General features: G+C 31.1%; 1 protein-coding gene across 2 annotated transcripts in view; it reads right to left on the bottom strand.

The window, feature by feature from the left end:
• Positions 1 to 1,147: 1,147 nt before the first annotated feature.
• LOC139501975 (RB1-inducible coiled-coil protein 1-like) overlaps positions 1,148 to 24,264 on the bottom strand; it is a 39,006-nt gene continuing 15,889 nt past the window's right edge. For both annotated transcript variants that reach the window (XM_071291291.1, XM_071291297.1), the window contains exons 14-25: positions 24,051 to 24,151; positions 20,922 to 23,208; positions 20,301 to 20,420; positions 14,839 to 14,947; positions 14,033 to 14,126; positions 13,465 to 13,581; positions 8,303 to 8,351; positions 7,185 to 7,232; positions 6,754 to 6,815; positions 5,702 to 5,829; positions 4,579 to 4,649; positions 1,148 to 3,943 (exon numbers count right to left, since the gene is read on the bottom strand). In XM_071291291.1, the coding sequence (XP_071147392.1) occupies positions 3,758 to 3,943; positions 4,579 to 4,649; positions 5,702 to 5,829; positions 6,754 to 6,815; positions 7,185 to 7,232; positions 8,303 to 8,351; positions 13,465 to 13,581; positions 14,033 to 14,126; positions 14,839 to 14,947; positions 20,301 to 20,420; positions 20,922 to 23,208; positions 24,051 to 24,151 (3,372 nt within the window). In that variant the 3' untranslated portion in view covers positions 1,148 to 3,757. The remainder of the gene's footprint in view (positions 3,944 to 4,578; positions 4,650 to 5,701; positions 5,830 to 6,753; positions 6,816 to 7,184; positions 7,233 to 8,302; positions 8,352 to 13,464; positions 13,582 to 14,032; positions 14,127 to 14,838; positions 14,948 to 20,300; positions 20,421 to 20,921; positions 23,209 to 24,050; positions 24,152 to 24,264) is intronic.

Consider the following 24,264-nt stretch of genomic DNA (forward strand, 5'->3'; position numbering starts at 1 on the left):
TAACTTGGGATACAATTTACAAACTAGATACCCTAAGGAACATTCAGTTAAAGTTTGGAAGTATTTGGCCCAGTAGTTTCAGAGGAGAAGATTTTTGTAAAAGATTACTAAGATTTACGAAAAATGGTTAAAAATTGACTATAAAGGGCAATAACTCCTAAAGGGGTCAACTGACCATTTCCGTCATGTTGACTTATTTGTAAATCTTACTTTGCTGAACATTATTCCTGTTTACAGTTTATCTCTATCTATAATAATATTCAAGATAATAACCAAAAACAGCAAAATTTCCTTAAAATTACCAATTCAGGGGCAGCAACCCAACAACGGGTTATAAAAATAAAGATAAACTGTAAACAGCAAAAATGATCAGCAAAGTAAGATCTACAAATAAGTTAATATGACAAAAATTGTCAATTGACCCCTTACGGGGTTATTGTCCTTTAATGACAATTTTTCACAATTTGTTCATCATATTTGCTAACTTTAAAAAATCTTCTCCTCTAAAACTACTCAACCAAATTCAACCAAACTTCAACTGAATGATCAGTAGGGTGTATAAAATAAAGTTTGTGTTTTATTTTCTATTTCTTCAAAAAAACATGGCCGTCATGGCTAAAAATAGAACACAGGGTAAAATGCAGTTTTTGGCTTATATCTCAAAAACTCCAGCATTTAGAGCAAATAAGACAAGAAGTTAAAGTATTTATTAGGTCAAGGTCTACCTGTCCTGAAATTTTTAGCCGAATTGGGTAACTGGTTTTTCAGGTATAATGCCCCTGAATTGATGATTTTAAAGAAATTTTGCAGTGTTTGGTTATTATCTTGAATATTATTAAATATACAGATAAACTGTTAATAGCAATTGTATTTTGAATCATCAGATTGACCTAGACTGTATCTTAATCAAGTGTAGGGTGAACTCATGCCCATTTCTTTCCAGAGGTTCCTAAGAGGCTTTAAAAGGTATTTCCAGGATAGTACATGGCCTTTGTTACTCTGTTTAATTTACAACAAACATTAATTTATTAATTTAGTTAATAAGGCATTGTTTACCAGGTGAGCGATTCAGGCTCTTGAGAGCCTCTTGTTCAGTTTTTGAACCAAATGGAATTTACCTTGCTGTTACATGCCAATAATCTAATAGTAAACTTTCTTATACTTTATTTTGAAATATATACATCATACAACAATGTGTCATAATATGAGTTTTATTATATCCTAGAACATTACAACTAGTATACATAAATTATTTGATATCATAACTGATTTTGGAAGCACTTTATACACAGCAATGAACTAAAATAAAAGCCCTATCACACCCAATTCATACTGAAAGACATCTTAATATCAAGGGAAATATGTTGTTACAGTAACCCCCTGTCATTAACAACAACTTTCCCTTATATTTTTTTTTATCCAAAAATTCAAAGACATAAAAACATAAAAATTTAATTTATGGTGAGACCTTACATCTTAGTGAAATCATTCTTATGAGAGGAGCTTTAGTTTTCACTGAAAATAAGGAACACAACTGGGTAATTACTCTAATCACAATATAAGATATATATATATAATTTATAAAATTCAAAACAATTTTAATTAGTGAATGCAGATAAATTTTTAATGATCTTTATTTGAAAATAGTATTTTTAATCAACATTTTCTTAACATTGACCTTTCATATCTTGATATCTGCATCAATGATAGTGAACACTACAACACTTTTTCTCAAGCAAAATATAAGTTTTGTATAATATGTCAGATTTCAATTATTTAACAGAAAATTATTGAAGGACAAGACAACATTTTCTGTTTCTTAACCATTCTCCTAGTTGTTTGCAGAATCTACAACAAAGTATATATGGAAAGAAAGTATATTTCAGCAGAGTGTGTCTGTTGATCTTTACAAAGCAGTGATTTTTAAGGTCCTAATGTTTGAACATTGAAGCCCTTCACGTCAGTAAAACAAATGTTGTAATTATCAATTCCAGTGATGCACACTGTGACTATCGGTGTAGAATTGTCTGTGGTTAATAAAACCATCTCTTTATGTCAAAAATAATAGATTAATGAGATATGGATAGCTATTGAAAGACAAAAAAGTTGTTATATATCTGCACTAAAAATGTAAAATGTATAGCCATTTTTGTATTAAGCAATCACTGACAATTTTATAAAATTAATAAAGGAAGCTTTGTATACAAAAAACAAAAAAAAACTTAAAGCTTTTCCCAAATTGTTTTCCCATTAATAAGGTATACCAACATTCCCTTGTAATACAGCACACCATGCATGCTTAATGTCTAAAAACTGACAATTACTGATTATTTTTTTTTAACATTACACATAATTTTTCTAGAATATTCAAACCTTGATGCACATTCACTTCAATAAATAATGGAAATATACATATGAGTCACGGATAAAAAGACTATAATTTGTTGTGTTTTTCTTCATGAAAGTACTTGACCAGTCACTATGCAACTTTAACTGCAAGTAAACTTGTAGTTACACAGTGGCAGATCCAGACATTTATAAAAGGTAAAATTCCTAACCCAGGACAAAGAGAGGGTTCCAAGTTCCAACTATATGTCCCCTTTCAAATTCAATGATCGTCAGAAAAAAATGAGGGGGTTTCAACCCCAGGAACCCTCCCCTTAGATCTGCCACTGTTACGAGAGGTTCTTAAAGGGAATATTGCATCAAAAGTTTTATATTTTTCTTAAAACGCTTTTCTAATTTTTTTTTATCAAATACATGTTTGTAGTTCATGCATATTTTTTCGAACTTTCACATTAAAAAGAAAAGTGTAAATATCTCCATATCATGGTTCATGTTGAGACCACTTCAAGATCTTATCATCATTAAAGTTTTATGACAAAGAACATGTAACATGTAATGATGTAACTATGATTAATATGGTAAAATTCACACTTATATCAATTAACATCCCTGGGTAATGTGCATAAACTAAAAAACAAAAAAACAACACAAGACAATGAAACAAATAAAAAACTTAACAAACAAGTAAACAAAAAATAAATCATTCATTCAACAACCAAAGTGTAGCGATTACAACTCTTTGTGTTTTAATGCCATCACAGATATGGAAATTTTATCAATCAAGTGTTCACAAATATTTGTTACTGATGAACATATAAAATTGTAAGTATATCACATTAAAAAAACATTTTTAGTGGTTGCTTAACATGAATCACTTTGATTTATTCCACCATTTTTTCAGTGGTCATCAATTCACTATAATGAATGAATGCCATCATTTTATTTTTAAGTTACAGCAAGGAATAATAAAATCTATATTGAAAAATTCACATAGCAGTGCACAAATTAGTGTGTTAAGATGGTCACATCATATTCACATCAAACTGGGAAATTCCAAAAATAGAAGTTGAACTTATAACTAGTATGATGGTAAATAAGCATGAAAAATTTTGAAGTTGTTGTCAAGTTCATACATATTTCAAAACAATAAATGTCATTCTGATGAAAAGTTTCATAAGCAGTTAATAAATTTAAATTCAATTCTACTTGTAAAGATGTAAGTCAAATAAATGATTTACCTGACATAATAGATTGTTAGTCAAACACAGAAATATACGATTGTTATAGCAGAATTAGCCCAATATACAAAAGATGAAAGTCTTTGTATTCTTTAAAAGTCAGGGATTTTTAAATCCCTTAATTTATGAACACTTGATTTTTATAACTAATGAATTCTATAGTTAAGCTGTTGTCATGACGATCCAGAAGCAGGGTCCCCTTTTCTTGGTGATGAAGATGCAGATGCTGAGTCCCCTTTTCTTGGTGATAAAGTTCCAGGCAGTAAATCTCCCTTTCTTGGTGATGAATCTCTTGCCCATGGTTTTGCCTTTACTCGATAAAACTTGGTACCTATAGGAACTTTGAATCTATTCTGGGACTAAAAAATACAATTGAAGCATTACAATTTAAGTATAAAAAGAAGACAATTGAAGTAAAACAAAACATCCTACACTGTGTTTTAAATCAAAGATCATTAGAACAATGTTTCCTTTGCCTAAATAACTTTTAATTGATTGATTGATTGGTGTTTAATGCCACTTTCTACACCATTGTGCTATTTTGTGGGGGTCAGTTTTTATTGATGAGAATGCTGTAGTGCCCAGACATAACCAAGGACCTTCGGTAAGAAAACTGACAGTTCTAGTCAATTAAGATTGGAGTTAGCGCACATGCCACATGCTTAATTCGAACTCACAACCTCATTGTTGACTGGCTAGTGATACACTAGATCGTCTTAAGATAACTCGTCCACCTAAGCCCCTATAACTTTTGATTTTTCATGATTATTTTTTTAATAGATAAACTGTATAACACATACTTAATTGAGTTCAAGTATTTGTTACCGTACAAATTTGAATTCAGTGTCATCCAGAATATTGTTTATGGTATTTGGTAAGTGAGCAATTTTGACTTTACAATATGAGCAGAGTTCATGGAAACAGATTTTGCATCAATCAAAAAGATTATCTTCTGAAAGTCTATATAATAGCTTTATATCATAGCTTAATTTACCTTTTTTGCCTGACAATACTCTTTATCTGTTATTTCTGCCAACACCCAAGATTTCCTATTTTCACTGGGATCTGTAAACATATTTGGAAAACTGAATAGAAATATTAGTTCCCCTATTCTGTCCAAAATATTATCAGCATCAATAGACAAACAGGTCTAAAACTATACCCCTATTACTTAAAAGTTTGGGTTTAAAAAAAATCTGCCAAAAATGACCTGACATCCATTATATACATTAATGAAGTGACAAAGTGACCAGCTGAAAACTTCTTTCTTTTACAAAGAATTTAAGTTACCATAAAGATACAATTTTTACCCTCTAAGACAATCCTATTTTTGAAGAACTTTTGTCATGGAAACTAAACTGGAATAAAACCATTCTGCACTCAATGTAAGATTTTCATGTTTTCGAACAAAGAAGCACCATGAGCTGTATACAATGTTTGGATGTCAACTTATAAGTGAACAAAAATGCTAAAATTGTCTATTGATCTATTAATAAGCATAGATTATCGGGTTTTCTACACATTGATATCGTAAAATATCAGCCGTGAGCCACAATGTGAATCTTTTTGGAGAGTGAGCTCAGCGAACGAGCTAAAAAGGTTCACATTGTGTCGAGCGACTGATAATTTACAATATCTATACAAAGAAAACCCGATTATCTGTTTATCGTTCTAGAACTGGTCGTTTCCTTCTTCCTATGACAGTTTTATGCTTGACGAATGCTAGCTTGATAACGCCTCCTCTCACATTGTGATATCGCTGATAACTTCTCCTTTCACATTGTGACGTTGCTGATAATGCCTGGTCGCTTTTGAAGCCTTGACAAGAGAATTACAGAGCGACAGAGCAGGGTGATATTGGCATAGGGAAGGACAATAAATGGAATTTGAAGGGTTCAAGACTGCGAACTTTTCAGGAGATATGGTATGATTGCCAATGAGACAATTATCAACCATTGACAAAAGGACAGAGATGTAATTGACTAAGGGATACTGTAAAGCCTTCAACTAATAACATATAGTATTCTATACAAGACTTCAACATGACAAAATGCAAAACAGCTAAAAAAAGAAACCAATCAACTTCATTTATAGAACTTTTAAATAACTGTACTTACTTGCTTGTAAACCTAAGGGTTCTATACAATCACTGTGTAGAAAGTGAAGTGTGCTGCCAATTGTAAACACAACATACTGGTCATGTCGTTCATCCAAACAGAACAGGGCCAGATCACCAGTGCTGCAACTATAATAAAATAACATACTGATCAAAATTCAGGGAAATCTGACAAACTGAAACATATTAGGACTGAATCTTTTAGCATGTGTGTTTATACATCACTCTTCGTTATATCTTATGGATGCTGTTACCATTAATCAGTAAACAAAACAACGATGATTTATTTCAAAGTTCAGATAATATACACTTGTATACAATGGACATGGAATCAAAGGCCTGTATTTGGTCTCACACTTTTGTGATTTTTCTGGGTTTTTTTTTGTATTTTCAGTATAATTTCATAATAAAATTCTAAGATGAGCTATGCTATTCAAAACTGTATCAGAGTTGTGTTCACAAAGTATTATTGTGTTACAATAAGCCAGACAAATGTTGTGATTCCAATAAAATAATGATGAAGTAAGGTCAAGTGCATGATAAAAAACATCCTTCAAAATCATGAAAGCTTTTGGTCAATAATCATTGAATATAGTTTTCAAATGTTTGAATATTTCAAAATACTAAGGATTTTCTTATCCCAGGCATAGATTACATTAGCTGTATTTGGCACAACTTTCTGGATTGCTCGTCAACTTTTTTCTTGTTTGCCTTTATAACTATTTATATCTGAGTGTCACTGATGAGTCTTATGTACATAAAAAGCATGTCTCGCGTATTATACTATAAGCCTGGTACCTTTGATAACTATCGTTTCACATGGTGTTATGTATTATGATGGTCCAAAAAACGGTCAAAGTCTAATAACGTCTATCAAAACTAAATAGTATAACTCTGGAATTAACTATCTAAATTAATAACTGTATAGTATGGTCAACTACACATGATAAAATACAATCATACCTAAATATCCTTATACATTTTTCTATACATCATATGTTCTTCAATATGGCCTAATGAACACTTTTTGAATAATTGTAACATAAAACATACCTAGTAATAGATACTTTGTCTTGAACAACAGACCTAGTACTTGCTGTCATGGTAATTTCAGACTGTAAAACATAATGCATATGGAGTTATTAATATTTGCAACATTTGCACTAGTAACCTTCAAGACCTACAAATTTTAATTAATTCATTTTAAACAGTATAAATTATAAAATAACATGACCTCGGGATATCATATATGGGATAACATATTTAGTTTACCATAAATCTGTCAAAAAGTGTTTTAATCAATGCAAAATACAAAATGTAATATAAAATGTTTTAAAATATACAATGTTTTAAATAAATTACTAAAATTCAATAATTTTTAATGTTAATGAAATGATTTAGATTTTAAACATGCAAATCATTATGATTGCATTGTTTAAAGTGTAGGAAGTATTTTTTTTATATATATAATATTAGCTACTAACCAATTTCTGTTCCATTCTAGAAATCTCTTCTTCCTTAAGTTTTACTTCCTGTTATAATATAGTAATTTCAACATCAGCTGGCTTGATGAAATGTTCAAACATTAACAGCTTTACCAAATATCATTTATACATATATTTTGCAATTTGTTCTTATGTGATTTTATGTTGAACTCTCATACCACTGTTTTTGGGTAAGAGGAAGGGTTGAGTGTTCACCAACATGTTTAACACCATCACATTCTGTACATTCCTGTCCTTAGTTAGGAGTCTGTTATTCAGTGGTTGTCATCAGTTGCTGTGTATCAATAATGATTTTCATTTTTTTGTACATTAATCATGCCATTGGTTTTCTTTGATTTGTTTTGTATTTTGTCAAAGTCACAGCCTTTTATAGCTTACGAAAAGGTAATGGGTTTTACTAATTGTACAGTGACTTATAGTTGTTCAATGATTTATTGTTCTTTCATTGGCAATCATATCACATTCCTTAACTTTATATAGAAATTACATCTGATTATCTTATTCTAAAGAAAGGGTGTTTTCACATTTTAAAATTGCTCATTTCTTTTTGAAATATCTGCAACAAATTGGTAACATAAACAAAATACAGTTTCATATTAAAAATAAGGACAATGAGACAACTAGGCACAAGAGTTCAAATGAAGTGGATGTAAGCAATCATAGGCAACCATATGTCCTTTAAAAGGAAAATAAAAGTGTCTATAGTACACAGATGCCCTACTCAAAGTATCATTTTCTATGTTAAGTAGACTGTGAAATTGGGGTAAAAACTAGAATTTTGCATTAAAATTAGAAAGCTCATATCAAAGGGAACATGTGTAATAAGTCTTATGTTGATTGAACATCAACTTCATCAAAATATTCCTTGAAAAACTTTAAACTGAATCGGGATGAACAAACACACAGACCAAACAAACATATTCCCCCTAAGTGGGGCACAACAAACATACTGTATAATCGATTATAAAAGGCCCTGATATGAAAAATTTGAAACAATTAATGTGTTCATGTCTTTTTCTGAACCAACAGATTGATTATAACAAATGAGAGACCTGAACTATGATTTAGAATAAAATTTGTGTGAAACATATTCTCACCTCTTCCAACATGGATATTTTTGACTTAGATTCTATTTCCTCTAGTGTACTGTAATATAACACAAGCTTTATTACTGTATGTACAATGAACAAATTAACATGAAATGTTTGTAAATGTGAAAATATCAATTATATTTCAAGGACATTTACAGAAATTTGAAGGCTATATCAACATTTTATGCATTTAAAAAGTTTGTTTCCTCTTAATTAATTGAAATGACCACTTTTGATAACTCTTGATTTTGGCATCAAATGGTATTGCAACAAGTGGTTTTAAATCCAAATACCACTCTCCAGAATTTATGACTGTGTTTATTGAAGTATTTATCAAGTATTTAACAATTTCTGATTCTCCTTAAATACCAGCTTGCAAGAGACATATGAAGCCATACCTGTCAACTGACCGGTATTCTGCGGGTGTGACCGAGATTTTCGAAATTCTGAGGGATCATCTGGGACACCTGCCGGGTCATTGAATAACCCAGGAATTCCGAAAAATAACCCGTTTTGACCTGAATTTCTTAGCCTTGATTTCATTAGTGATTTTCCTTTGAAATATCGGCAAATTCGTAATTCTTTCATGAACAGGAAGTTGAGCTAGCTGTGTAAACTGTCAAATTTAGTGACCCATTAAGTGCATGGCTTCACTTGACAGCTTTGGTGTCAAACACACTATTAATTATCACCAATTACCTTAGCTTTAGGCTCGCTTTAGGTCGTAAATAATATTGTTGGGGGTAAAAAAGATTAAATCTCGTACAAATAGAATTGAAATACATATTGAAATATTAATTTTCATCATTTTCATACCTTACAGTGAGTTGACTGTTAGTGTTGCTCTCCACCAATTGCAAATCATTCAAAATTTTGACCAAATTGCAATTTGTTTTATAAAATCAAATTGTTCAACTGGTCAGAAATTTGAACCAACTGCTGTAGAAAACCACAGCCAAGTCATGAAAGTGCAAGGTGATAAAATAAAACATACTTACAATCCTATAAAACTTTAACTCCACTTTAATGATGATTATTTATAAGAATCAGACATTAAGTGAATTAAAACATTTCATATTCAGTAAAATATGTGTAAAATTGCAATATATGTTTGTAGGAAGTTTCCATGGGGGAGATAATAACTTTTCTTTCAAAAAGTCTTTATTAAAAAGAATAATATTTTAGGTTATCTCCCCTGAAAACTTATCAATAGCATATTGTTATTTCACACATATTTTACTGAATATATGATGTTTTATTTAAAATGATATCTGATTCTTATAAATATAGAATACTTTTAGAAAGAAAAACTATATGAAAGCTTAGTTTGGACAATTTTATAGCAATTCAAAATAAACAGTTCCACTTCAGAATGGAAATGACTATAATATAACTATACAAACTGATAAACTAATTTTGTCACAACATCATTAAAGTTGAGTTAAAGTCTTATAGGATTGTAAGTATATTTTATTTTATCACCTTGCACGTTCACATTTTGACTGAACAATTTGTTCAATATTCTGACCAGTTGAACAATTTGGTTTAATACAGTGAGTTGCTTATAGGTGTTACTGTAAAACTTGACCTATAGCTCAACCTGTTTTTAAAATTGACAACACAATAGGGACATTTAAATTGACCAGTTGGTATTGTTAGATTTAAATCTACCTTGATGCTACCTGTAAAGATTTTTATTCACCTAACCCAAAGTTTCAGCATGCTTTTTTCCTGAACTTTTTCTTACCTAGGATTATTCTATTAAAAAATTGATAGGGAAGAAAATAGTTTTGGTTTTCATTGTTTTAAATCCCTGATATATATAATTTATCTATTTTTTACCTAAAATTCTAAATCAGTAAAAGATTAAATTAAATATGTATTACTATGTTTGAAAATTAAACTGTTTTTACACACTAAATGCTTCTTTAAAATTCTAACCCTTATATATAGTATAATATTGTCCAGCTGCCAGTGAAACAAGAAATAGCTGTTCAGGTGTTTACAGTTTAAATTTTCAGATGGATATGTTGTTCATTTCTTCACATATCCCTTCAAGATTCTCATTTTTGATTATTATTTGCAATGTTTGAAATCTTTTGGTGTCATTGTGCATACAATATTGGATTTATTTTATTTGAATTCACTTCTTAGATTTTTTATAGCAATTTTGCTTCTTAAAATGTGATGTGTTTTTTTCAAGATTTTATTGTCATGATGGACATCAAGGAGGAAATAATTCATTCAAACTGTTTTGTGGGGCTTACATATGATGTTGTACATGTAAAATTCGAAAATAAGTTTGGAGTATACCTTGCTGTGTTTTTTCTTTGAAATCTATTATAATATTAGTGGGGCTTTTGTGCATAAAATGCTGTGTTTGCTCAAGGAAATTCAAATGTTCATACGATGGGATTTAGTTATGTTAAAGATTAAAAAATTTCAAAACTGGAATTCAAGTAGGAGATATAGTGTGAGTTCATCCAACATGTTTCTGTGGCTTTAAATGTGATTTTAAAAACATTCAGTATTAATTTGGGATCTATTACAAACTTAAGATGATTTACCATTTAAATGGGATCTGGGAAATGAAATAAAATGTTGAATTGCAGTTAATTTGTTAATGCAGTGGATATAGTCTAATCTAGTGATAAAGTGAAAAATGAAAGTAAAATATTCTAAAATATTCCTAACGTGGGGAAATGTTTTAAGTGAATGTGAAATTGGAAATAGTCATTATAAAATTCTGGATCAAATATTGTTTGATTTGGAAATTTATAATAGGAAATGAAATAAAATGTTTACTGTGGATATAGAAAAATCAAGTGATATATAGTAAAAATATAAATAAAATCTTACAAAATATTTGTAAAGTGAGGATAACTATTTGGAATATAGTAATGGAAATGAAAAAAAAAATTTACAAGATTCTGAATTATGTATAGATTCTGCACCTGTTAAATTAGGATGTATATCATGGGAAGTTAATCAGAATTTATACTATGGATTTAGAAAAAAATCTAGTGAAGTAGTGAAAAATGAATAAAATTGGGAATTATTTAAAAACTTTGGAATTCTGGATGAGATGTCAAATATCAGTGTAAAAAAATAAATGAAATTGTTTATTCAAATATGATTTTGATGTTTCATAAAAGTGAGTGAAATATTACGACTGAATTATTTAGGGTATTAACCCTTTCAACGCTATACACGGCATATGCCGCGATGACATACGCCGTCCGCCACTGCTATTCGCGGCATATGCCGCGATGACAACAGATTTTTCATAAGGACACTTAAACCATTCGGTTTTCATTGGGGTCCTCTCTAATTTTTCCTTGTATGAATCGAGGATATGCAAGGTCTCATTTGCGCTTGAAATCCCGGCAATTTTTATTGTAAAATCATGCAGTAGAAGGAAAATAAAAACAAATATTTTGACAAATGCAAATGGCGGAAATCGAAAACGAAGCTGTAAATATGGAAATATTTCAGCATTTCTATTGTGAAACTGATGACGAGGATTAGTTAAAAGGTTTCTTGTTATCTCAATGTGTTTATTACATTCAATTCGTGTGGGAAATATGATTTGATCGATCATTACGAGACGTAGAAAAAGGGGGGAAAACGGAGGTTGACTGAAAATTTTGAGGACGGAGCCACTGATTTGTGCCATAATTACATAATACGTTGTGTATGGTGCAATACGCTACGGAATCGAGCAATTAGTGTCTTCTTTATTATATGGCAGATAAAAAAACAAAATAGATGAAGACGAAAAGTAGTTTTTATTCAAAATTCAACACAAATGTAACAAATTACACCTTTTACCTGTTAATTACCTGAAAATGCAGGTAACCTGATAAAATTTTTACTGAAATAACTGCATAACATTACAGTTCATACTCTACTGAGCATTTTTCATGCAATAACTTTTTCTGTATCTCTTATAATAAAAAAGATACAGCAGTCTGAAAAGGAATATACTGTTCTAATGAATGAACACAAAAAAAATTTATTTTTTTGTGTAGCGTTGAAAGGGTTAAACACTGCTAGTAGTGGCTATGCAAACATTAAGATGAAATGTAGTGCAATTTTAAATAAACTGCAAGAAAATAACATATATGATATAGTCATTCTTGTTTGGCTTGATAACTCCTAATATTTTGAATGACAGTAAAATAAAAATCTCTCAATAGAATAATCCTAGGTAAGAAAAAGTTCAGGAAAAAAGCATGCTGAAACTTTGGGTTGGGTGAATAAATTTTTTTACAGGTAGCATCAAGGTAGATTTAAATCTAACAATACCAACTGGTCAATTTAAATGTCCCTATTGTATTGTCAATTTTAAAAACAGGTTGAGCTATAGGTAAAGTTTTACAGTAACACCTATAAGCAACTCACGGTAAAACAAATTGCAATTTGGTCAAAATTTTGAATGAGTTGCAATTGGTGGAGAGCAACACTAACAGTCAACTCACTGTAATACAATAATAAAATAAATAGTTGTTTAACTTTATTTTACTTTACTCTAATTTCAATAACTAGTTATTACACAAGATGGTTAAGGGCTGAAAAGCCAGTCAAGTAATTCACATAGTTACAATTATAGTTTGAAATATAAAAAATTAAAAATATTAAAAAGTTCCAATTATAGAAAATGAAATTAGTAATGAAGTTGATATTATGCATGTAATGATAATCATATGTTTTAATTGTATGGGGATCAATAAGAAAAGGATTGAGGCAGTGTTACACAAATTTTAAAAGTGCAATGAAATAATAATTAATAAAATTTTAGATTACCTAACCAAGTGAACATGCTTTGGAAACTTTGAATTATAAGAAAAATGTCCCCTAAATACTGAAATTCAGCTCGAAATTCAGTACGTGTTATGACTTGAGATTTCATTCTTCAATGCAGGTCATGACCTGCATTTTCATTGTCATAGGTTGACAGGTATGATGAAGCTGAAAATGTTCACTTTATTTCAGTAGCAAAAAATTGCCAGTTGAATGTTTATTTGTAAAAAATGCAGTATGTTTTTAACAAATACAGATTTTTTTCTTCCCTTTCATATGAAAATGAAGCATTATAATACCATAAACAAAAAATTAAAAGTATTATTTTGCATGAACATATTTTCACTTATAACTTATTTAATTACCTAATTTCCATAACTGAAGGTGCTGATGACAAAGACATGGATTGTATTTGCTGCTGATATTGAACTAGCTGTTGTTTTAACATCGCCACATCATCTTCAAGTGATCTTTTGGAAGCACTAAAATTTCACAATTTCAAAATATTAACTTGTCAATAAAAAGGGCATGTGACACACAATATGAAGAGTAAATCTTGCAGTGCAAAATATTAAAGAAATGTATGTTACTTTTCCTATAAAAAAAACAATGATGAAAAATGCAATAATGCACCCTGTTTTGATACATTCAACTCTTTTTCTTTGAACTGTTTTTGCTTTTTATTTTAAGATAACCAGTTATACAACAGACATTATTGTAACTGCTTCTTTCCTTCTAATTACTCAGAGGACAACTTACAAATGAAAGGGAATCATACTTTATGTCATACAATACTGACTGAGCTTTAGCTGTTGTTTTCATCTATCCCTATTAGTTTGTGTGTATTTAATAGTTTGTGTAAAGCCAGTTTGGTGTTTAACCCATTTTTTTCTTGATCAACTATGTGTGAGTGTATTATGCTTAGATACTTACGTAAATTCCCTTTCTTTGTCACTGAGATGAGCCATTGCACGTGTCTTTATGTCTTCAACTTTACTCTTTTCTTCAATAAGTTTATCTATTGTTTCTAAAATTGAACCATATTTTACATGAACATCATACCTGTACAGTCAAACCTTAAGTGATCATTCATCAGTGACCTGTCTAACATGGTAAGTTGTTGCTTAATTTTCACATGAAATTGGCATTTCAACTTTTAACTACCTGGTACAGTAATTTTTTTGTTTTTAACAATCAAAATATAATCATGACTGAAGATATATGTATTCAGTATCGAGATCAAAATAAGTATCAGAACCTGTTTGCAAAGATTTCTTCAAATTTAGAGCATTAGAATCAACCATTATTTATTTGTCTGCTAGCAAAAGCAATAACTCTACCGATTGAATATATGTAAATAATTCCCCCAGGCCAAGCCATGTGCGAAGATGAAATCAGATTATTTTTGGGAACCTCATTCATGTCATTTGAAAGGTCACTTCTCTTGAACAGTCACTTTTAATACTACCCATAATTGACTGATGAATACAAGTTTGATAATTTCTACAGTTACATCATATTTTTTTCTGTTGGCATGTGTTCATAACTTTTCAAATCACAAAGAAAATGAAATTAAACTTTAAACTCATTTTACATGACAGGTTTGTTTTTTAATTGTTTGTAAATGTTTTGTTCAAGCAAAGTTTACCATTTTATATCAGGATAACTCCTAATTTCATAAAAACTACATTATCCATTTGAAAGACATGAAAGTTTCCTACAATCAATTTTACACTAACCTTGAGCTACTCTCAGTTTCTCAGTTGAAGATGCGTCTTTCTCTCTTAGTTCCAATATTATAGAATCTTTTCCACTGGAGACTTTGTTGACAGCCTCATTAAATGATACCTGCAATACACATAGAATATCCATACAATTACTTTAAATTACTTTAATTTAAGAGAACCAAGTACCCACAAATATTTCTGCTACCTTAACTTGCTCAATATCTACTATTGACTACCCATAGGGACATAGTAGGTCTGAGACCACAATTATTTAGAAGTGCATTTCTTTTTGACAATAAACGCAAATTAAAAAAATCCCACCTGCGCTTTCTCAATAAAAATTTTAGAGTGTTGTACTACTTTTGGGACAAATTATATCAAAATTATAGAAAACTTTATCGGCTCTAACTCAAAATATGGACAATTTTATGTTAAGGGGGTCTTGAAATCTTTTGACAGCTTCCGAAGTGCTAATTTTTAACCTTTTTCAACTGGACCAAATCACTACTTTACATTAAAATTCATTACCCAAATTTTTTGACAGTTTCATTTCATCCCTTGACTTACTACTTGAGGTATAAAACATAGAGAAATACATTTGGAAGGGGTATAAAAAAAATTGGCAAGTAACACACTGTACACACTAGGGACTACATTCGTGGACAACGAAAATCAAAGTACAACAATTGTGGTCTCTGACCAGTTATCAACTTTGGTTTCATTTAAAATCTTGCTGACATGTATATTTCTTTATTTTATGCTATGCATGTACTCTACTTGTTGGTCAGAATATATATAAATAGAAAGTAGTTTTCTGACACATTCTAAAAGTGCCCATATGTTACAACTCATCACTGTTCAACTGTTAACTAAAAATGAAGTAATTCTGTTCAGCCTTGCCAGAGAAATGAGTGACTAAAAAGTTTAGATACATTCAACATATTGAAAAACTTGGCAATCAGTATGTAGGTGAGATCAGAAAGTACATCACATTTGAGGTTCTGACCAAAGAGTAGTATTCTTATCAGCAATACCTGAAAAGGACAAGTGGAAGACAGAAGGACAAGTGGAAGACAGAAGGACAAGTGGAAGACAGGTGGACAAGTGGAAGACAGATGGACAAGTGGAAGACAACAACAACAACAACAACAATACTTTATTTTAAGAGGGTTACACAGTTAGCTATATAACTAATCTTCCCTGAGGCCCTCGTAATGAAAAATCAAACAAAACACAAACATATACTAGTACATTGCATACATACATTAGCATAAAAAGTCAAGTGTGATAATAATGTTCAATACAACTTGATAAAATGTGATGAAAAAATAAACATGATGACATGATCAGTTTTTTATATTATTTATACAGCTAGGTTGATTTCAATAAATGATCTGTTATTTTGTATTTGAAAGAATTAATATTTGTAATATTTCTTAACGGTATTGGCAAATTATTCCACAAGAATGGTCCAGAATACATAAAAGATTTTTTGAATAATTCTGTTTTTGGTTTAGGGAGTATGAGGTTTCCTTGAACAGCATTTCTCAAGGGGTACGGATTTCTGTCTGAAACATAATGAAACTTGTTAGTAAGATATGATGGGGCATCATTATTAATACACTTAAATGTCATCACTAACTTATGATATTTTATTCTCTGTTCAACTGTCATCCAGTTTAAGTGTTTGAATAAGGGTGCAGAAGGAGCGAATGGGTCTGTTTCTAGTATTAATCTAGCAGCCCTCTTTTGTAATTTTAATATCCTTTTTAAACCCTCACTGCTACAACTACTCCACACTATACAACAATAATCAATAAGTGGCAAGATATAACCATTATAGAATAATTTTCTGCAGTCTAGATTTAGAAATTTTTTAATCTTTAATAGTAGATATAGTCTAGATGATATTTTTGAGCAGATCAAGTCAATTTGGGTTGTCCATGTGAGGGAAGGGTCAATTTTAATGCCTAAAAGACTTTCGCATGTGGAAGATTGTATCACTTGATTGTTAATAGTTAAACAACTCTCATTGTAATGTGGCATTGCTCTTTGCTTCGTTCCAATAATCATATAATTTGTTTTATTTTTATTGATGAACATATTGTTATCATTGCACCATGCCTCTACACCATGTAAATCTTCTTGTACCTTTGACTGAAGAGTTTGATAACAATTACCAGAAAGATGCAAGGTTGAATCATCGGCATATAAATCAGTGCAACAATTTTTCATATAAATAGGAAGGTCGTTGATGTATAATATAAACAGAAGGGGGCCTAATATGGAGCCTTGGGGAACACCATACTTGATATGAAGTTTTTCAGAATGAGCATTACCAATTTGTACTTGTTGAGTTCTTTCATTCAAATACGATTGAAAAAAAGAAACAGCAGTATTATCAAATCCATAAATTTCAAGTTTTTTACAGAGGATATCATGATCTACTACATCAAAAGCTTTCTTAAAATCCAACAGGACTGCTAAGTTGATATTACCATCATTCATATCCTGTATCCATTTATCTATGATATTGATAAGGGCAGTTTGGCAAGAGTGTTCTTGTCGAAACCCAGACTGTGCTGGGTGTAAAAGATCTAATCTTTTAAGATAGTCAAACAAATGTTTTGAAACATGCTTTTCTAAAAGTTTTGATAAAACTGGAAGTACAGAAATTGGTCTATAATTTGTTGCCATGAATTTTTCACCAGCTTTAAAAACAGGGGTTACTCTTGCATTCTTTAAAACACAGGGAAATGTACTTGTATCTATTATTCTGTTAAAAATGTAAGTTAAAGATGAAGTTATGAAAGGAGCACCCAATTTTAAAATTTTTGGTCCTATGTTATCAGATCCGGTGGATTTATTAATGTCAAGTTTGATCATCTCATTAAATAGACCATTTGTTGTGACTGGTGGAATTGAAAATTTTACTTGTTCTGACTTAGTAAATTTCTTTTGTACAAAATTATTTAATTTTGCATAATCATTATTTTTGCTCATACATCTGTCAGTCCTCAGGTTTTCAACACAAGATGTAAAAAACTTATTAAAAACATTACAAATGTCCCTGACATTATTAGTTTTAATACCATCTTCATTTAAAAGTTCATATGGCTTTTCTTGTTGGGATGGGTTAAGACTGTGAATACATTTCCACAAATCTTTAGATGCTTTTGAATCTTTTACCATCTTTGAATAAAAATTTCTTTTTGATTCATCGATTATGTGCTTTGTCCTGTTTCGCCAAAATTTGAACTCGGACCACATTTCTAATTTATGGTATTTTTCTCTCATTTTTCTGGCATATGCAATTTCATTATTGAACCATTCAGGTTGTCTGTCTCTTTTTACTCGTTTAGTAACAATTGGTGCATGCTTATCTAGAACTGCATTAAATATGTCATACCACATCTGAATACATGTATTTGGGTGACTTTCATGTTCAATTTTATCAAAAGGTGCAATAGCTAAGTCACTTAGAAAATTAGCCTCATTGAAATTTTTAAAATTTCTGTAAGAAATGGTAGTATGAATATCTTTTTTGATATAAGTGGAATTTTTTTCTTTTCTAGTTAAACAAACTGGATAATGATCACTTATTGAAAATTTAGTAACATGTGATTCTAGTATCAAATCTTTATTGGTGACATAAACATGATCAATTAGTGTACTAGAATCAGGTGTAACTCTTGTTGCCTCTTGAATTATCTGGTTGAGGTTGTAGGTTTCTAATAAACTTAGCCATTTTTGTGGTTGTTTATTAGGTTTTAAAAAATCTATATTAAAATCACCAACTAAAATAATATCTGAATTATGATTAATAGCAGTTGTAATTTCATTTTCAAATTCATCAATCCAATTAATTAGTGAATTAGGAGGTCTGTATACTGAACATAATAAAAATGATTTTTTGTGAACTGGTTTTATTTCAAACCACATTGTTTCAATGTCACTTATTTCAAATTCAGCTTTTCTATTAAATGTTACTTTTTCTGAAAAATAAGCAACCAAACCACCTCCACCTCGTAATAGTCTATCTTTTCTGTTTAAAATGAACCCAGGAATTTGTATAAAATTATCCTGGGTGTTAATGTCCGAAAATGTTTCACAACAACAGTATATGTCAGGAGGATTTTCAGAAAACATTAAATTGTATTTGATTTCATCCAGCTTGTGTTCAAGTCTGTTGACATTATGTGAACATATTTTTATACCCTTTGTTGAAGAAAAGTCATAAACATTATCCTTTTCTTCAGATGTTTCTTGTAAATTAGGTAATAATTCATAACAATTATTATTAAATAAGGCATATAAACATGCTATCAATAATACACTTAATCCAAAAGAAAAACAAAGCTTTAGATCAACAGGTGATAAGGCCTCAGGGGGATTGCATAAAACATTCATATCAGTACATTGCAAATTAATTACCTCATCATTAGATTCATAAGTAACATTATCAGATTCTGTAACGGCTACACAAAGATTGTCATTCACTGTAAAATTTCCAGCATTAGTCATACTGATGATTGCATTTATCTTGTTCAAATCACTTATACTAGTTTTAGAAAAATTACTAATAGATTTGTCCATTCTACTTGAAGAATGTTTAAGTTTGGTGTTTGGTGTTTTGGACAGAAGGACAAGTGGAAGACAGAAGGACAAGTGGAAGACAGATGAACAAGTGGAAGACAAATGGACAAGTGGAAGACATAAGGACAAGTGGAAGACAGATGGACAAGTGGAAGACAGAAGGACAAGTGGAAGACAGATGGACAAGTGGAAGACAAAAGGACAAGTGGAAGACAGATGGACAAGTGGAAGACAGAAGGACAAGTGGAAGACAAAAGGACAAGTGGAAGACAGGACAAGTGGAAGACAGAAGGACAAGTGGAAGACAGATGGACAAGTGGAAGACAGAAGGACAAGTGGAAGACAGATGGACAAGTGGAAGACAGATGGACAAGTGGAAGACAGAAGGACAAGTGGAAGACAGAAGGACAAGTGGAAGACAGATGGACAAGTGGAAAACAGAAGGACAAGTGGAAGACAGATGGACAAGTGGAAGACAGATGGACAAGTGGAAGACAGAAGGACAAGTGGAAGACAGATGGACAAGTGGAAGACAGATGGACAAGTGGAAGACAGATGGACAAGTGGAAGACAGAAGGACAAGTGGAAGACAGATGGACAAGTGGAAAACAGAAGGACAAGTGGAAGACAGATGGACAAGTGGAAGACAGAAGGACAAGTGGAAGACAGAAGGACAAGTGAAAAACAGATGGACAAGTGGAAGACAGAAGGACAAGTGGAAGACAGAAGGACAAGTGGAAGACAGAAGGACAAGTGGAAACAGAAGGACAAGTGAAAGAAGGATGGACAAGGTAAGTGTAATATGACCCTTACTTGTTCTCTGTGTTCACTTATCATAGTGCAGAACACAAATTGTTTATACCTCCTATACACCTTACCTGTCTTTCTGCTATCAAACTTGTCTTCATTGACATACATGATTCTTCCTTGTCTTTCTCTAATTTACTGACTAACTTATTTATCTCCATTTGATGTTCTTCCTGAATCTCAGCTATTTTCTGAAATAAGAAACAAATACATCACGTCTCTATTGTCCTATTAACAATCATACCACATCTTATTTAAATATTAATCATATCTGTTCTTTTCAGATATGTATTTATTGTGACAATGGTTTGTATTTTAACTTTTATCCAGAACTCATCAAGACTAAAGAGAAAGATATCAAATATTAGTAATTTGACTCAAAAGAACAAAAGGTTTAGATCAACAAAATTAAATATTGTGCATTATTTCAGAGAGTTTCTGTGAAAGCTTTACTGAAATCCAGTAAGTAATTATGGAGAGCATTGAAAATATGTAATGCCTACCCATTCAAAAGATGGTCACATGGTCCATGTTTTGTTGTAAGAAACTACAATAACCCATAAATTATTTAAATACTCTTAATGGTTCATTAAAATCCAATCTATGATTTCAAATAGGCATTGTGGATAGAAAGTGCTGATGTATAAAAGTAAAGGCAACAATAATCAATAAATAAATTGTTAGAAACTAACCTTTGATTGTGTGTCATCCATAATCTGACATTCCTGATCACATGTTTCCTGTCTCTCTGTCTGACAATCTGACTGAACACATTCCATTATCTCTGTCTGAACACTCTTCTCCTCCACCTCTGTAGAACTGACACCTAACACACCAACCCAACTATCTGTCTGCATCTCTACCTGAATTACCTCCCTTAGATCAGTTTGTGTTGAACCTGGGATTAGCTTCCTTGATTCAGTTTGAGTTTCACCAGGTTTCAATGTACTTTCAGTCTGTGTCTTTATACTGATTGCAGTAAACTCTGTTTGACATTGACTTTCTGTCAAACTATTTAACATGGTAGGTTCTGTTTGTAAAGCCACAGACCTACTAGATAACACGTCAGTTACAATGGCACAATCAACTTTATCTACCGGGTTTGTTTGAACTTCTTCCTCTCTCAACTCCTTGTCTGTGTAAAATCTTAATTGTTCCTCAAGTTCCAACTTACATTTATTGAATTCTTCATTTAATTTCATCAGGTCAATACTATGCAAATCTTCCAGTTCCACTATTTTTTTCTTATGTTGCTCAGCCAAAGTCATCTTTTCATTATCATAATTTTCTTTTAAATCTGTCAAAGAAGTGTCAAAAGTTTCTTTCATTTCTTCTTGAATTTTGTTAATTTCTTCTGCACTATTCTTCACAAGTTGATCCTTTAATTCAATCATTTTAATTTCATGAGCTTTTTCTAGTTTTTCTGTGAATTCGTTCATGTTTTGTGAGAACTGTTCTTTCTCTTTTGTTAATTTTTCAGTAAATTCTTCAGTCAGTATCAACTTAATACTGTCTTTTTCTGTCTGATATTGAGTTGCTAAAGTTTCTTCTAATTTCATTCTTTCCTTTTCAGCCAATAAAAGATCATTTTGAAGTTTCTGTGTTTCTTCCTCATGAGCTTTGGCTTCAGTCTCTAACTGGTCCATCTGATCCTTTAAATCAGACCTCACTTTGTCTAATTCTACCTCCATTTCTAGAGAGTTCTGCTGAGACATTTCAGTAAGTTCCTGTTTATATTTAGCTTCCATTTCCATGTATTTTATTTCAGTCTCTTTTTGTTTTGATTTGAATTCTGAATCATGACTTTCTAATGTCTCTGTCAAGCTTTGCACATCACTTTGTAATTTATGTTCAGTTGATTTAGCCAACTCTAACTGACCTTTCATTTCCTGAATTGTTTTATGCAAACCATCCGATCTCTGTTGTATACCTTCCTTTTCCATAAGAGAACTTTGCTTTGCTTCAACTAACAACTGTCCAATTTCTGAATTTTTATTTTTCAGTTCAGTGATTTCTTGCTGAAGTTTATTTGTCTCTTCAGAATGATTTTGTCCAAGCTTCTCCACATTTGACTTGCTAATATTCTGTTGCTGTATGTCAAATATATGAAGAATTTCAATTACTTTTTCTTTTGTTTTCTCTAAATCCTCAGAGAATTTAGATCTATCACAGTTAATGCTTGTTTCAAAATCTTTAAATCTTTGCTTCAAGTCTGGAAAACAATTAGAAACAAAATCTCTTAAATTTTTCAGTTTTGTTTCTGTTAAAGCTAATTTTGTCTTATAAACAGATAGTTCAGGTTCCTCTATTTTATCCTCCAATTGTTTTTCAGACTTGTCCTCTATGTTAGCACTAGAAGGAGAACCTCCCATAGAAGAAGGCATAGAATCTTCTATATAGAAGTCTGCAGTTGTAAATTCCTGGGACGTTCCAAGGTCTGGAGAAGTACATGGCACACCAGACTTTTTCTTCCCTGAATGTGAACTTGATGTACTTCTATCTGGAGCACATGAGGAGGATTCACTTTCTGTTGATTTTATCTGCTCACCGGATGATGTGGAAGTTCCAGACACCTCCCCTGTACCTGAAGGCACAACTGTTCTATGAACCTCCCTAGTTTTTTTAGAACCACTAGCCATATTGCTTTCTTCCAACAATTTCTTACGACTTGTTTCTTGCATTTCCTTTGTTAATTCTTCTGAAAGACTTTTGGGCATTATAAATTCTGTTCTTTCTGTAGGGCTTGTGACCCCTATATCAGATTTTGTTAATAAGTTAGAAGTGAGTTCACTACTTGCGACCTGATCACCTAAGGATAGTTCTGTGTGATCAGCTGTATAGAATCGATCATCATAACTATGTATAATCTCTATTTCTGATGTGGCTAGTGATGATGGTTTTGGTGTTTGTGGTTTGTTGGTTGTACATGTTAATACTCCCCAGTGACTCTTCATAATCTTATGGCTCTCTTTTGGAACCCTGAAAAAATTGGAAGCACATTAAGTCAAATATATTTACTATTGAACCAAGTTTTTTTTTCTTTGAGCAAATTTCTACATCTTTGATCCTAAATAGATGCACATGATCATTTAGTGTTTTACTGAAATCAACATAGAGAGGCTATTTATTTGAAGATTATAAACAAAAGTTTTCAAGAACAGAACATTTTTGCTTTATGAAATGAGTTAAGTCAGTTTTACAAAAAAATGTACTGTTAATTCATCCCATTTATTGTTATTTTATTTGAAAAAAATATCTTCCAGAATTCAGAAGTTCTATGATTCAACCACATTTTTCTGCTTTTTCTATGTATAATCCTTGCTAAATATGAGAATAGTGCACACCCTGTAGTGTGACACAAGTACAGTACCCTAAAATATAAATTATTATTATTAAAATAGCATTACATTGACCACTTTTAAGCAAAATATGTTAAAATTCTATAATCATAAGTAAATGTTTTGTTTTAGGTGAGCAGTCAATGCAAAAAAAGACATGAATCAAATTGTTTATTATGGTTTTGACACATGCTACATGAAGGCAAGTTAGAATTGGTTGAGTGTTTAAGAAAAACACTAATTTCATATTGAGTTGCATCAGAATTTGTCAAAACCAAAAAGTATCCACCAAAATATAAGTGTCTTTGGGAACAGTTTTATGGATTGACTTGAATGAAAATATCAGCAAATAAAGATGACTTTCTCTAGGAGAAAACACATGAATCCAATCATTGACCTATAATGGTTTACTTTTAATTACTTGGATGGAGAGTTGTCTCATTGGCACTAATACCACATCTTCCTATATCTATAACCACTTACACTAAGAGTTCTGATAGTTCAGGAACAGAATGTTTCAACATTTCTATATCATCTTCTGTGATAGCTGGAAGTTCCTGGTCTATTGCTGCTGGTGGCTCTACCTATGGTAGAAATAAATTTAAGTTAAACAATGTGTACATGAGAGCCAAAATTTGTTCCTGTGAAAAAAGGTCCAGTGGAACTAATTTCACAGGAAATATGTTCTGGAACTTTT

Source organism: Mytilus edulis, chromosome 1, assembly GCF_963676685.1.
Source record: "Mytilus edulis chromosome 1, xbMytEdul2.2, whole genome shotgun sequence".
Taxonomy (NCBI): Eukaryota; Metazoa; Mollusca; class Bivalvia; order Mytilida; family Mytilidae; genus Mytilus; species Mytilus edulis.